The sequence below is a fragment of the Sinocyclocheilus anshuiensis genome, unplaced genomic scaffold (assembly GCF_001515605.1).
Source record: "Sinocyclocheilus anshuiensis isolate Anshui unplaced genomic scaffold, SAMN03320099.WGS_v1.1 scaffold439, whole genome shotgun sequence".
Lineage (NCBI taxonomy): Eukaryota > Metazoa > Chordata > Actinopteri > Cypriniformes > Cyprinidae > Sinocyclocheilus > Sinocyclocheilus anshuiensis.
Window position 1 is genome coordinate 344,732 of NW_015552572.1, and position 16,204 is coordinate 360,935.

At 37.0% G+C, this 16,204-nt stretch overlaps 1 protein-coding gene across 1 annotated transcript; it reads right to left on the reverse strand.

Annotated features, from left to right (window-relative positions):
• Positions 1-339: 339 nt before the first annotated feature.
• Positions 340-11,882, reverse strand: LOC107665096 (uncharacterized). Its single transcript, XM_016455848.1, has 3 exons — positions 8,296-11,882; positions 1,617-1,851; positions 340-510 (listed from the first exon to the last, which is right to left on the reverse strand). Exons 1-3 carry the CDS (start codon positions 11,716-11,718, stop codon positions 482-484), a joined length of 3,687 nt encoding a protein of 1,228 aa, XP_016311334.1. The 5' UTR covers positions 11,719-11,882; the 3' UTR covers positions 340-481.
• Between the last annotated feature and the right edge of the window lie 4,322 nt (positions 11,883-16,204).

Below are 16,204 nucleotides of genomic sequence, written 5' to 3' on the forward strand. Positions count from 1 at the left end.
CACTGTTCCATGAAAATATTTAATCTAAGCTTTATTAATCACAATCATACATTCACAAAAGAGAGCGAACTCTACTCAAATGACAATCAGATGGTGAGGGTTTAATTTCCATTTATGAATAAAATTAAGCCCCCTCAAATGTGGTAAATTATATAATTGAAGTCTATTACTGTTATTTTTTAAAGTAAACCTTTAAAAATGAACAAATCATTCAGACCATTAAATGTAAAACTCATTAAATTGTGCAAACCATCACATCAGACCTGAGGAAATAGAATTTCTGATAGAAATGCTTTTAAAATAATTTAATTAAAATAATCTCTAAAAAATATTGTGCTTGCAAAGTATATTTGATTCTCTGTCCGGACAAGCAAAACTAAACAATAAAAACTATTTTTAAAACCAATTTATAAAAGGTTTATCATCACTTACACCTCCTGTAAATGTAAAGAATTGAAAATCTAAAGGATGCCCTGGTTTGTTATTTGGAAAGTTGTTTACAGGATTCATCTGGAAAAAAAACAAAAACAAAAGACAGACAAAAATAACATTTAAAATGACAATGAAAAATATAATTTTATGATTTAAAATTTTCTATTCATGTTTTTTTTAACTGCATCAGGATTGTGCCAGATTCAGATAGATAGATAGATAGGTAGATAGATAGATAGATAGATAGATAGATAGATAGATAGATAGATAGATAGATAAATAGACAGACAGACAGATAGACAGATAGATAGATAGATAGATAGATAGATAGATAGATACATCTTTGTTGGATTTCTTTGAATAATAACTCTATAATTCTTCATGAACTGAAGGCACAACCCTGAACTACAGGCAACGTGTTCATATTTCATATAATCATCATAACAGCACATAATACAATTGCTACTTTAAAGGAAGTTCACCCAAATTCATTTGCTGAAAATTTCACTGGAGAAAGCAATATTACGGATAGAGGACTTGTATTTTAGCCAGAAGTGACAGTTAGTTAAAAATGTCTTGATGATGGATTTGTTTCAGCTTTTTTCTTCTACAGATGTTAACTGATGGACTGGAGTGCTGTGGATTATTGTGATGTTTTTATTAGCTGTTCGGACTCTCGTTCTGACGGCACCCATTCACTGCAGAGCATCCATTGCTGAGACACTGATGCAGTGCTACATTTCTCCAAATCTGATGAAGAAACAAACTCATCTACATCTGGGACGGCCCAAGGGCAGCACATTAAGCACATTTCAATTTTTGGGTGAACTATTCCTTTAAGAGCAGTGCAAACAGAAAAAAGTCAAAATATGAGCTTTATATTTATACTGTAAAGCACACATGCACAGGCTATTCTACAAGGTTTCTAATGCCACAGTTTACACAGATGCATTTAAAAAAGTGCATCAGCGTTATTTCTTCATCCAAGGCAATCGAACCTCATCTAACTATAGTGCGAATTCAGTGTGAATGCAGTTTATGCATTCTGTCTGTTGCTTCAATACTGAAAATAATTAGCTAAACAGTTTAGTCACAATTGTTTTTTGTTTTTGTTTTTTTTAGGGTTTGTTTATTCCATTGTTGGTTTGTTTATATTTTGATGACGTAATTTAGAAGCCACTGACCGACTTTTATGCATCGAGCCCTTGCTGCGCACTCATTCATGCCTCTGCGAGACACAAACGCTGCGCTCTCCTCCTCCTCATCTTCCTCCTGTCCCTCGTCCTCCTGCTCCCCCTCGTCCATCCCGCCGTCCTCCGGCCCCGGATGAGGCGAGTAAGGGAGGGATGCAAGCGCAAAACCTTCTGAAGGGTACTCACAAACTCTCTCCAGCTGAGCGTCATCGAAACACACCTTCACCTAAACCAGAGACAAGTGACGGACATATTACAGTATGGTCTTGAAAATAAGACCATAAAAACAAATAAAAAATACAACTCATTATGAAGATGCAAATAAGACCGAGACTTTTATTTTGCGTAACATCAGCTTTTGTTTTCCACAGAAGAAAGTCATAAGGGTTTGGAACAACACAGGGGCGTAGCCATCATTTCAGAAGTGAGGGGGACAGAAATGTTATATATAAAAAAATTTTTTAAATACATTACAATATAACATTTCTGTAATCTATATAAACTACCAGTCAACCGTTTTTAAACAGTAAGATTTTTAATGTTTCTTAAAGAAGTCTCTTCTGCTCACCAAGCCTGCATTTATTTGATTCAAAGTACAGCAAAAGCAGTAATGTTGTGAAATTGAATTTACGTGATATTAAAAGTGGGGGCGTAACACCGCTTAATCTACGCCCCTGGAACAACATGAGGGTGAGTAAATGATTTTGGCTGAACTGATGTGTAAATGCATACACTCTTAAAACCTGTGAATGAAACAAAAATACAAGAAAATATTCTTTCGGTTTTTCTACTTAACAATTTCAAGTTTAATTCAGCACATTTGTGATCCTTTGTGACAAAGTCAATCCTGCACCAATTTTTTTTTCAGCGTACAATATGCAGTGTCGGGTAAATTACTCTAACAAAGTAATAATTACTAGCTACTAATTACATCTTCAAAAGTGTAATTAGATTGCTGTACTAACTGTCTCTGAAAATATTGCATTTCTCATTACTAGTTACTTTGTAAATCCCGTATCAACCTTGACCAGTTGAACAATACAAGGACAAGGACGTGAAACTGCTCTTTTAATTCTTTCAAATAAATAATAGAAAACTGCATAAATTATTCTTGAACTGACCAAAGTATTTAAAGGGAAAAGGTTACATTAAAAACATATACTTTAACATTAGATGTTACATTTTTTTATGTTAAATCCACTATTGTTTTATTTAGAATTGTTCTATGTACAGTATTTAATGCAATTACAGTGGAAGTAACTAATTAAATTACAGGGAAATTAAGAGTAATCCCTTACTTTACTTTTACAAGGGAAAAGTAATTAAATTACAGTAATTATTTAGTAATGCATTAAGCCCGGGACCCCACTGGCAGATATTTGTTGTTGTTTTAATCATAAACTCACTTCATTTTGATCAATTTCTTTGTGGCCCATTCCATTTATTGCTTAAATTTTCTTTATTTGGTCTTAAATCTTCCTTCACAAAACCTGCAGAGACCCTGAATCAAGTCACACCTCAAGGATTTCAGATACAGAAATTACTTTTTGTTAGGAGGTTATCAGACTGTAAGTAGCTATTTAGCAGATGTTGATATCCAAAGCAAGACTTTGCTGAAAAACCTGTTTCTCACCATCTACTGCACGCCTTCTGTCTCTGATCGATAGTTTAAACTTTATTAGCAAGTTAAAGCTCTTTTAGTCTAATTGTACAAACATCCACTTTCAGCTCGTGCATCAAATCTGATCTGATTTTTATAAAGTAAATGTAAGAATAACTTTGATATTGTTAGTAATATTTGAAGATGAACACTTACTGGACTGAAGCAGCTCAGCTTTACTTGATTATCATTTTTTAGAAAAATCAGTGAGTCTCAAATTTGATCATCAGACTTTTGAGGAGCGTTTATTTGTTTGTCTCTCAATCATCATTGCATTGCATTGCATTATATGTTTGGATCATTTAAATCTCATCTCACTAAAACAGATTATTGCAGATATAGAATGACGACTGATATTTAAGTAAGTATCTGCTATACTGTTATAAAGATCTCATTGATTTACATTACATCAGAATTTCATCATATAAATATCAGACGCATATAAATATCAGGATCTACACTAAATTGCATATTTTTGTTCAGTTTGGGCCTCTGAATAAAATTTATGGCTGTATGAGCCATAAAAGCCTGATTGATCGAATATGATAAACGTAAAACACATATGCATTTTTTTTTTTTTTACATTTTTTGAACTTTTAAACTAAATAATTTAATGAAACTGTTCCATTTTAAAGCAGCACTATGTAACTTTTTCTGTGTTCAAAATTTGCTAAATGTATGAGTGAGTACATCACGAATTAATCTTCCAAACCGCGTTTTTGTCTTATTCCGAATCACTCCGGTACACTTATAATAAGTACTTATATTCGGACTATTGTAGCCTGGTCACCGCTGCGGAGGAACACACACCTGCGTGAATCGCCAGAGACATACACTTAGAGAAGTAGCTCCGGTTGGAATGTTCTTCCGCGGGTTGTGTGCAGTTCTGTTTATTAACCGCTAGAGCGACAAAAGTTACATAGTGCTGCTTTAAAATAATTTGATTTTCAGACCAGCAAAAATTGAAACATAAGATAAAACAGAAATAACACAGAGGACATAATACAGAGAGAAAAGTAGCGCCATAATGGCTTAAGGTTCAAATGAGGAAAGTGTAGAATCCCCCCCCACCCCTGACAGATTAAGAGACTTACGTCAATCGTTCTGCACACACTACCAAACTACTATTGCTATTTCTGTTGCACACAGCATGGGAACAGTACAAGGTTTTCTGTATGCATGTGCAGATGATCTTTTAGATTCAACAGAACGTTTAGTACACAGCCAGAGCATTGCGTGGAATCCTCAGAAACAACAGGCCATATAATGAACCCAGTCACAGGACATAAAGCTGTCTCCAAAAACAGTCAACAAGTGTGAACTATAAGAAGAATGAAGGTTAGATGTGGTCGGAGTGTAAACCAGGGCAATGACTCTTGGAGCAAGTAAAATTCAATGCATGAACACGTGATATTGTCGGTCATATAGTATGAACTGACATTTTCATAAACCGATAAGCCTAGGTTGCTTTTGGTTTTATGCATTCTCGTCTGTCTGTGCTACAGGAAGTGACACAGCTCTGAGGAGGAAGTAGCCAAAGAGTTGTCACAAGACTGCTTTAAAATCCCAAAATGTTGCAGCTACATAAAACACACACTTTAATCATACAGCGTTAAGCTTGTAAAACATGCACATTACACACATCAGCTTCATCTATGTGTACAGTTTAGCATATATGCTCTGCTTTTAATGTGTTGTTTTTGTCACTTTAATTCGAAACATTGATTTGTTGTTACTTACACTACTCTTAAAATGTTTGGAATGATTAGGATTTTTTTAAACATCAAACAGTTTGTCAGCTAAAACTCTTTAATCTAAAATATTTACCTGAGATTTAAATTATTTCAATAATTTAACAAAACATTCACTTGTTCACGGCTCTCTTATGCTATGTTGGTTGGTCATGGAGGTAGACAAAATATTGCATTTTTTAGTAAGTTATTTAATTAGATTTTTTAAAATATTATTATTATTATTATTATTATTTCAGTTTACATTTTTTATGATTTAATTCTCAGAATTTTTTATTTATTTTCATTCATATCATTTGATTTACTTACATTTTAATTTTATTAATGCTTATTTTAATATAATTTTTATTTAATCAGCTTTACGTATTTTCCTTAGAAATCCCAGTCTAAGAAATAAAACCTTTGCCAGTAATTAATTAGCATAAATGTAGGCCATTTATGGCAATGAAGCAAATTTCTGTATTCTAATGTATAATATGCAGTCGCAGCTGCACGTTTAACAGCATTGTACAACTTAAAGTAAAGTAACACAACTATGTCATTTATAAAATTGAATACTAGAATTGGAGCTGGAGGTGTTTTATTATCATAAATGCTTGTGGACTTCTGTCTCAAGAGTCTGATTTCATTGTTGTCTTCTCTTCATGTACATTTGACTCCAGTTCCTGGCAGAAGTTAGTGTATGTGGTTACACTGATCGCCACAATGCAAACATACTGCTCTATTAACTCCCTGTGAAAACCCGGCTGAATTAAAAGGTCATTCTGCTGTTCCTAGGAGAATGCTGCCAAATCCCCTCGTCCCCTCTTTCTACTCTGCTGAGTTCCTTTGTGTTTGCTGTGTCCCACTTACTACAATAAGCTGTGTTGGATGAGAACAGGCACTGCCATTAAACACTGGAAGACCAAATATCTCTCTGAATAGTTGCTGATAGTTGTGTTTCCAGAAGTGAAAGTTTCCAGCATTGTGTGTGTTAGTGTTCTCTGCAGCTCGAGGGAGGAACTACAAAGATATTGAGAGGAAGCCAAGCATTCAGTAGTATATCATGTGTATCAGCCTCACTGACATATTCTGCAATCAGATGCCGTCATAAATGGCTTGTGGTCACATCAGTGTATGTACTGTAATTCGCCCTACTGTAGCCTAAGAATAAAAATAAGGCATGACTGAAAGTATTGATAATGTAGAGTTTAGTGAGTCCGATGTCCATTAAGTAAACCCTATGGTTGATTCATTAGACTGATAGTTCCAGAGTTTGTCTTTTGTAAGAATCAGACTGCATTGGTCGTGCTTTTGGTTTTGCGTGTAAACAGTACAGACAATGCAACAAAATAACACGTTGCTTGATAGCATCACATATGTTGCTTGTGGAGATGCTTCTGTAAATGTCCTGTCACGGTTATTTTCTAGTTTCTATCAAGGTTCAGTCGAACTGGTGTCATTATAACATTCTTCTGTAGACTTGAAACTACATAATGCTCTTTCCTGGGTCATTCTAGACTAACAAACGTCTAGGTCAGACAGGACAGTGTCAGGGTGAAAGGTACTGAAGAACTGCAATAGATTAACCCCAGTCTATTCATAGACACTTGCTCTACTTTGAAGTCAGTCTTTTAGTGTAATGGTCTTTTTTTGGTTTAAGTCGATCATTTTAAAGGCATGTGTAATCATATGTTTATGACTTGGTTTGTTTGTTAACTACTCCCGAACAATGCAGAATGAATCAGGTGTTTCCTAAAGTCATTTTCCGATTTTTCTTTTTCCATGCAGCATTTAAATGTGTAAACTCACACAGGGACTATCTTCACCTGTGGACTGTGATGGCGTGAGAGATAAGCCTAATCCAGGTTTAACGCTGAGCAACTGCTTTGGCCACAATCAAAAACGACAGAGATATTCTGGCCTGACTATTGAGAGATCACACCTTGATTTGCTCTTGCTGTTCTCTGAAATTAGAAATCCCACTGAAACATAACCATGCATCTAAATTGCATTTTGCAAGTTGTGTGTTAATTTTATGGCATATCCCATATTTTAGAGTCTAATTGTAGCATGTTGCATTTTGCTAGTTGTGTATTAATTTGATGGCATATCCCATATTTTAGAGTCTAATTGTAGCATGTTGCATTTTGCTAGTTGTGCATTAATTTGATGGCATATCCCATATTTTAGAGTCTAATTGTAGCATGTTGCATTTTGCTAGTTGTGTATTAATTTTATGGCATATCCCATATTTTAGAGACTAATTGTAGCATGTTGCATTTTATCCCATATTTTAGAGACTAATTGTAGCATGTTGCATTTTATCCCATATTTTAGAGACTAATTGTAGCATGTTGCATTTTATCCCATATTTTAGAGACTAATTGTAGCATGTTGCATTTTGCTAGTTGTCTATTAATTTTATGGCATATCCCATATTTTAGAGTCTAATTGTAGCATGTTGCATTTTGCTAGTTGTGTGTTAATTTTATGGCATATCCCAAAGTCGAATTGTAGCATGTTGCATTTTGCTAGTTGTGTAATTTTATGGCATATCCCATGTTTTAGAGACTAATTGTAGCATGTTGCATTTTGCTAGTTGTGTATTTATTTTATGGCATATCCCATAGAGACTAATTGTAGCATGTTGCATTTTACGATACGATATGATACAATACGATATACTTTATTGTCCCCTTAGGGGAAATGTTTCTTGGGCTTAGTGTATGCTGCATATACACATATAAATAAACATGAAGCATATTAAGCATACTAAACAGGGGGGCAAAACATGCAGACAGTATATCAAAATAATAATATCTACATCAATATAAACAGTATTGTTTTCCCATGATAATTTAAAATACTGTACTTAGAAGTATTTATAAGTGTATGAACATGCATATGGTGAATTTTGTATTAAATATTGAATTTGTTTTTCTATGTATGATGTATGCATGCAATGTCTGTATGATTCTGATGACTACTAACCAGAACCAAGTCACTGGCCATTTTCCTAACCATTCAAAATTCTAATAGAAACTGGCACAAAATAATTTTTAAACCGATTGAATCGACATTTGGGCACTCTGTACCTTCTTCCTGAAGGCAGAAGCACGTACTCAGGGTGTTTGCTAGTTGTCTGTTAATTTTATGACATATCCCATATTTTAGAGTCTAATTGTAGCATGTTGCATGCTCAGTTTTGTATTGCCCTTTTATTATCAGCACAGCAGCTCATCGTATAGGTCATGCAAAAACACAAAAACCCACTCACCGCTTTCGGTGTCCCTCTGCTTTTCACCAAGCATGACCGTTCAAGGTTCTGGTACCCTCCAATCACCTCAATCTCTTTTGCTTTAGGATATCGTTTCTTCCCTGCCTCCTTGGTGCTGCTGGGAGCAGGTGTGGGTATATGGCCCTGGGGAGCTGCTTTGGGTGTTGCAGGGGTCCCTCTTGGGATGGCACCAGACGAGGCTGCCCCAGCAGGTCTTCTGGGGGTGATTGTGATGGTAATTCCTCTCTTACCTGGTCTACCTGAGGCACTCCTAATGGAAAAGAGAGGCAGAGATGGAGATGAAGAGTGGGATGCAGTACAGGGAGAGGTTGGCGATGGAGAGCTTTGTTCTGGAGGTTTCTGTGAGTTTTCTGTTGATTCGGTGCTCCGGGCGTTGATTATGAATGACCTGACCTGCTGAGGTATAGGGGATTGTCTTTGGACATTCTGTTGGCCTTGTGGAAATCTGGTACTTGTAGGCATTTGGGATTTCTGTGTCTCTCTTAGTATGTCTGGTTTCTTCTGGCCTTCAGTTGCCCTGATCTCTGGCTCTACAAGCGGACAACTCTCCATGGTGGGCTGTGCCTTTTTGTCATTGTGGGAGCCACATCCTGCTTCCTGTTCCCTCAGCTGTAGTTGTTCCACCTGCCACTGTACCATCTGAACACCTGTCGACTCCATCGCCTGAGTTTTGTCACCGTCCCTCCCATGATTCCACAGCTTAGCAGTTTCTGGCAGGATGTCCGGTGATGGTGCTTGTCTGATGGGGTTGTATTTGCCCTGAGGTCCACTGTGTGGGGGCATATCAGCTGTCCTTTCACTGATACACACTGCAGTTCTGGACCCCACCGTCTTGAGGTTATAGATCCGACTCATGGCGTCCAACGAGTCAGAAAGTGGTGGGGAGGGAGAAAGAGAGGGAGGAAGATACTCTTCCTCTCTTTCTCTTTCGTCTATGTCCTGTGTTCTCCAAGCGATGCACGTTCCACACTCCTCTACATGGCGTTGTGTATCTCTCTCTGCTTCCCTGGGGCAGATATCGCTCTCTGAAGCGTCTCTGGCGATCTCCCCAACTTCTCTTTCAGTCGAAGCTGACTGCAAGAGCGACAGAGAAACAGGAACAGGAAGTTGAGGGTTTGACTTTGCCATGTTAACGTCCTGTGTGACGTCAAACAGTCTGAGAGTCTGTAATGTGGTTTCTTCTTGTTCTCTCACAGTTCCTCCTGCTTCTCTGCTGCCCTCTTCTTTGTCATCATCCTGTCTTTCCTTCTGTTGCTGACGAATTCTCTCTTTCAGAGACTCCACTCGGGTCAGAGGTCGCCCAGCCTTCCAGCTCCCTCTCCTCTCCACTTGTCCTCCATCTAGTTTATCCCCAGCAGGGAGACTCGCCCTCCTTCTTTCGGATGATATATCGACTCCATAAAATACAGTCCTGGGGATGGCGACTCCCTCTTGGGTGCACAGTTTTCTCTGGCCCAGTGTAACAGTTTGTTGTGGGAGTTGTGAGGTAAAATGTAGTTCCTCAGAGGCTTGTTTTGGAATGCTTTGATACTGTTGATGCTCTTTTTGATCTTGGTTACTCATTTCACCAGAGATCCTTTCCGTGTCTCCATGTGAAAAAATATACCCTGCCCTCTTGAGTTCTCCATCTAATTGGACTTTTCCTATTTTACTGAGCAAATCCTCTGTGTGTTGGGTAAGGGCTGCTTGGCCAGAGGGTTGCCTTTGTCCAGCATAGTCAACCATAGTCGGGCAACTGGAGTCCGCAGAGGGAGTGTTGTCACATCGGCACCAACTGTCTGTAGGGAAATCTATAGTACTGTCATCCGAGGGTGGTATATATATGCCACGGGATTGTTTTGAAACTGCAACAGTTCCCTCCTCTTGATTCCATCTCCTTTCAGATTCTGTTTTGGCCTCAGTTTGGAAATCTGTGGGTCTCTGCCGTACCAGCGTCTCTCTCTCCTCTTGCCTCTTATCTCTGTGTATCTCTTTATCTATTATTATCTCTCTCTCATTCTCCTCTCTCACTTTCTTAATCTCTCTTTTTGAGCTGCTCTCCATCCCCCCTTCAGGGATTTTGACAGAGGCCAGAGTGAAGTCCTCTCCTCCGTCTACGCTTGAAGTACATTCCTCTGTCTCGCCACAAACAGATTTATTCCTCTTATTTTCAACCTTTATTTCTTTTTGTCTCTTTTCATGCATCACCTCATCATGTTTGGGTCGACCCCATCGCCTGGCGACCTTTGGTTCACTTCCTGATTGGTTGGTGACCCTTGTTTTGACCCTACGGTCTGAGCACGACCTCTCCACCACTTTAAAATCTGTCTTTTGCTCACAATCTCTGTTCTCCTGTTGGCAAACCACGCGGTCGGAGAAGCTAAAGGAGCGTTTGGGAACACCCCTGAGCATCAGACTCGTTTCAGTCTCCTCCGTACTCTGTTCCTCCTCCACAAAGAGGTCTCCTGTACTGTATCTGGCCCGGTTCTTGAAGCACTCTGTGCTCTTGGAGCGCATTGGAGGTTTTGGGTGTTCACCAAACTTACTAAGCAGCTGACTGACCCGACCACTACGTTCTGGAGCCCCCATGTCCTTGTGGTTCAGGACTCTCTCGGCTATTTGCATGACCATCCTCGACACTAGTTGCATGGAGGACCATATCCCCTCTTTCCCTAAACGTTCACTCCCTCTCTCAGTCTCGGTTTCCCTAATCCCGTCCATCACGGGTGGTTTGATGATCAGTACTTCTGAAGCCCTAATTTCCGTCACGCTTCCTCCGCAAGCTAGAAACTCCCTCAAATCCATCCTCATCCTTTTCTGATCCTCCCTGACCTCCTTTTCTCTCTTATCCGGTTTTTCCTTGTCATTTTTGTCTTTCTCAATAATGATAATGTTGTGTGCCTGGATCGTGTGAAGACCTACGACCGGAGGAAATAAGGATGTGCTACCGTCTGCCTCTCTGATTTCTCTCCCAGTGCTTCTGTCTCGCTCTCTTCCCTCATTTTTACTTCCCATCTTCTTGACCCACATCTCTCTATCTTGTCCTCTCCAGATCTCCTTCTCTGTTTCCTTATTTCTTTCTCTCCCTCTTTTATTGGCAGCCTTTTTATACTCATTCTCTCCATCTCTAATCACCTCCTTCCCTCTGTTATCTCTCCTAAAGCTGTTCTCAGAACGGATGAAGGGGTTCTGTTGGATGGGGCTGATGGTGTCTTTGTATATCTGTTTTTGCAATTTATACCCAGTCTGCTCAGTCTGGAGGTGATGTGTTAATTTACTGTCCGTCTGCTCTGTGCTGATGTCTTCATTGATGCTCAGGATATCCGGAGTATGTGGTCCTCCATCTCTCTCTTTCTCCCTCTCTCTTTCCTCATCTTGCTTCACCCTTCTTCTCTGGATGATCCCTCGCTTCCAAGCCGGCATGCTGGCAAGCCGCTGCTCTTCTTCCCTCTCTTGTCTCTCTCTCTCCTCCTCCTCTCTTCGCTTTCGCTCCAGTAGCAGCTGCTTCTATTCCGGTAGAGCAGAGAGAGACATAACCACGGAGTACTCGATTAAACAGTGCTGTTTTACTGATCAGAACTTTTGCAGAAAGACAATTTTAACACCCAGGAGTTCTGTCAAAACAAATACACAAACTGATGAACACATTGGCTGTGTTTTTTATGTGGTAAACATGCAGTTAACAGTGCAAATCTACTGTCAGAATAAACACTGACACTCTTTCAAGTATGTCTAAAACACATATTTAACTAAAACTCAAATTAATCTGAATGGAAAAGAGAATGCATATTTACACTACCAGTCAAAAGTTTTCGAACAGTAAGATTTGTAATGTTTTTTTTAAAGAAGTCTGTTCTGCTCACCAAGCCTGCATTTCGTTGATCAGAAATACAGCAAAAGCAGTAATATTGTGAAATATTTTTACTATTTAAATGTTTTTTTGAGCAGCAAATCAGCATATTAAAATGATTTCTGAAGGATCATGTGACACTGAAGACTGGAGTAATGATGCTGAAAATTCAGCTTTGATCACAGAAATAAATTATATTTTAACAGATATTCAAATAGAAATCAGCTATTTTAAAAAGTAAAAAGATTTCACAATATTACTGCTTTTTCTATATTTCTGATTAAATAAATTCAGGCTTGGTGAGCAGAAGAGAATTATTTAAAAAAAAAAAAAAAAAAATTAAAAAAACTCATTTGCATGTTTAATAGCCTGTTCAAATATAATTTAACAATCCATGCAAAAATTAGAAAATGGTAAAATTGTTTTAAATTAGTTGTAGTGTTACACTGTTGTCTTTTTTGTCGTTTCAACTATTTGAATTGTGATTTGTTGGATAGAAAATGTAATTCTGTTCATGCACCATATACTGAGATGCTAAAAGTTCGCCCATATATTTTGACATATCGATCTAAAACACAATACTTCATAAATAATGTTTTAAATAACTGTTTTTGCAAACCTTATTGCTTCAGATTTTGTGGGATGACCGAATTAAGTTTTCCTCGTTTCCACGCGCTCGACGTTCATCTTTCCATTAGTGTGACTCCAAAAAGATGCATCAAAAGTCCAGATAATTCCTTCAATCCTTGCAAAAAGGAATCAGCAACCTTTCTAACACGCACCGAGTAAGAAACCTCCAGTTAATTCATATTTGTGTGATTCCGTGAACTGTATGTCGGAGCGGCTGTGTATTACAGGCGCAGGACTGTAATCCCATAATTACATTCAACTCCAGCAAATAATCACAGGCGCTGCCTAAGAAAAGACGTTTAACTAAACTGCCGTCTGCATCTCCTCCTCATCTGAGTCCCTGCGGACACCGGAGCCGTTAACGGGAGAGTTACGCACGGGAATTAAACGCCAGCTCTTAGATAACGCATCCGCTCACCGTTACGCGTGCATTAATTGGTCTCTTTATTATACATTATATAAATATCACACATAGTTTATGGTATCATATTAACTAGACTATTTATATACAAACGGTGAGCAGTTACTGCGAAATACACTTTATCCTTTTACTGCATGCATATAATTTAACCTAATTAAACATCTAATGGACGTTTTTTGTCGTCAATCTGGTAACTGAAATATACTTTTAATTCAAGACAAAAATACATTATTTGTTGCAGCATTTTATTCGGCATTGTTCAGCAAAGTGGTGTGATGAATCCACATGATGATACAGTAAAAAGTCAAGCCAATAAACAAAATGAAAGAGTTTAATAATGGTTTTCAGCTCTAACAACAGTGCATTTTTAATGCACTTTTACAAAAGTAATTTCAATTTTATTGACCATATAAAAATGCATTCTGTATCAAACTCTGAGGTCATTATATGTAAACACACTTCAAACACATTAGACATTTTTATAAAATAAAAGCCAGGTTTTGCAGTAGCATGGCACTTAATCCTGAAAAACACAGGTTAATGCTGCATTTATCCCACCTGACCTCTGACCTCAGGATTCTTTGATGAATAGAAAGATCCAAAGATCAGCATTTATCTGAAATAAAAAGCTTTTGTAACATTATACACTATACCATTCAAAAGCTTGGAGTCAGTATACTTTTTTTTACTGAATAAAATTATGGGTGGGTACGGAGAAATTATAGAAATTAATACTTTTATTTAGCAAGGATGCTTTAAATTGATCAAAAGTGATGATAAAGACATTTATAATGTTACAAAATATTTATATTTCAGATAAACGCTGTTCTTCTGAACTTTCTATTCATCAAAGAATCCTGAAAAAATTATCCTCAGCTGTTTTCAACATAATAATAATAATAAATATTTCTTGAGCAGCAAATCAGCATATTAGAATGATTTCTGAAGATCATGTGACACTGAAGACTGGAGTAATGATGCTGAAAATACAGCTGCGCATCACAGAAATAAATTACAGTTTACTATAGATTCAAATAGAAAGAAGTTATTTTAAATAGTAAAAATACTTCACAATATTACTTCTTTTGCTGTATTTCTGATCAAATAAATGCAGGCTTGGTGAGCAGAAGATAATTCTTTAAAAAACATTAAAAATCTTACTGTTCAAAAACTTTTGTATACCTTTGTGTGTGTGTGTGTGTGTGTGTGTGTGTGTGTGTGTGTCCATCCATTTATATATAAATTGATTTTATAAACTATTCTTTTGTAAAAAAAAAAAAATAAATAAAAAATGTATACAGTTGAAATGTGTAGAAAAAAGAACATAAATGACAAGGACTTCAAATACTACCAGATAGATTTTGAAATGGCACTGCTCAAAAATACACAATAACCGTATTCATTTCCGAGATGATAACTGGACAGCACTTGCTGAATTAAACATTAGTGATTTCGAAACTGCTGTGTGAAGCTTTGAAACCTTTTCTGATCATTTGTTTTGAACCCGTGCATATCAAACCAGTCACATGATTTCAGTAAACAAAGCTTTCAAGACATTTCAGAATGTCACATGAACCAGTGTCTATATGGTTTTTACCTGATCTCAGATCAGTTTTATTCTTGTTTAATAACACATTTATATAATAAACTAGAAGAGTTGTAGATAATAGTCTCTTACAAGTCTGATTAACCACGCTCTACACATTTAATAAAATAACACATAGACACTTCTTATTTAATGGTGTTTTTATGAGGTGTTAATTGCATTTAATAGATTATACTTTGCAACTGCTTTGTAAAAGGTGTTTCATGCATATTTGGCCTGAGTTTTCAATGCATTTATGTGTGTTATTCAAAAAACGTAAATCATTTTGTGAAGCAACTGGTTCAATTGATTCAAATTTTTTTCACATCAGTATGAGACACGAACATCAACAAAAGTCAAAAATTGGTGGGACAATTAATGAATCAAGATGAAAACAAATTGCTTTTGATTATAAGATGTGTAAGTTGTTGAAGTCAACAGTACAATTTTAGTTGTGCATTTGTGTACTGTTGAAGAACAACAATATTGTCGGTTTAAGAGGCAAGAGGCTTGTGCAACAAAACTACATTTTCCATCATTCCCTGTAGCAGCACAAGAATGATAAAATGCAGAGATGAAGCCTTTGTTGTTCATTTGGTTGCATTAGTGGTAAAATCTTCCTGACTTTGTTAGGAAGAGAACAAAACAACATTTTTAAATGCCCCAAAAAAAACTTCTGAACTCAAGTAACTACGGAGCCCCGCACATGACATGCAAGAAAAATACATAAATCGTGTGCACGATTTACTAATTCGTTCCCTCGATGTACTAAAACGTGCACACGATTACTATTTAGTTCCCTCAATTTGCGTGCACGCTTTAGCAAATCGAGGGAACAAATTAGTAAATCGTGCGCACAATTTATAAATCGAGGGAACGAATTAGTAAATCGTGCGCACAATTTAAAAAATCAAGGGAACGGATTAGTAAATCATGCGCACAATATAAAAAAATCAAGGGAACGAATTAGTAAATCGTGTGCACAATTTAAAAAATCAAGGGAACGAATTAGTAAATCGTGCGCACAATTTAAAAAATCAAGGGAACGAATTAGTAAATCGTGTGCACAATTTAAAAAAAATAGAGGGAACAAATTAGTAAATCGTGCGCACAATTAAAAAAATCAAGGGAACGAATTAGTAAATCGTGCGCACAATTAAAAAAATCGAGGGAACGAATTAGTAAATCGTGCGCACAATTTAAAAAATCGAGGGAACGAATTAGTAAATCGTGCACACAATTTATAAATTGAGGGAACGAATTAGTAAATGCTGCGCAAAATGTATAAATCGAGGGAACGAATTAGTAAATGGTGCGCAAAATTTATAAATCGAGGGAACGAATTAGTAAATTGAGGGAACGAAATAGTAATCGTGTGAACGTTTTAGTACATCGAGGGAACGAATTAGTAAATCGTGCGCAC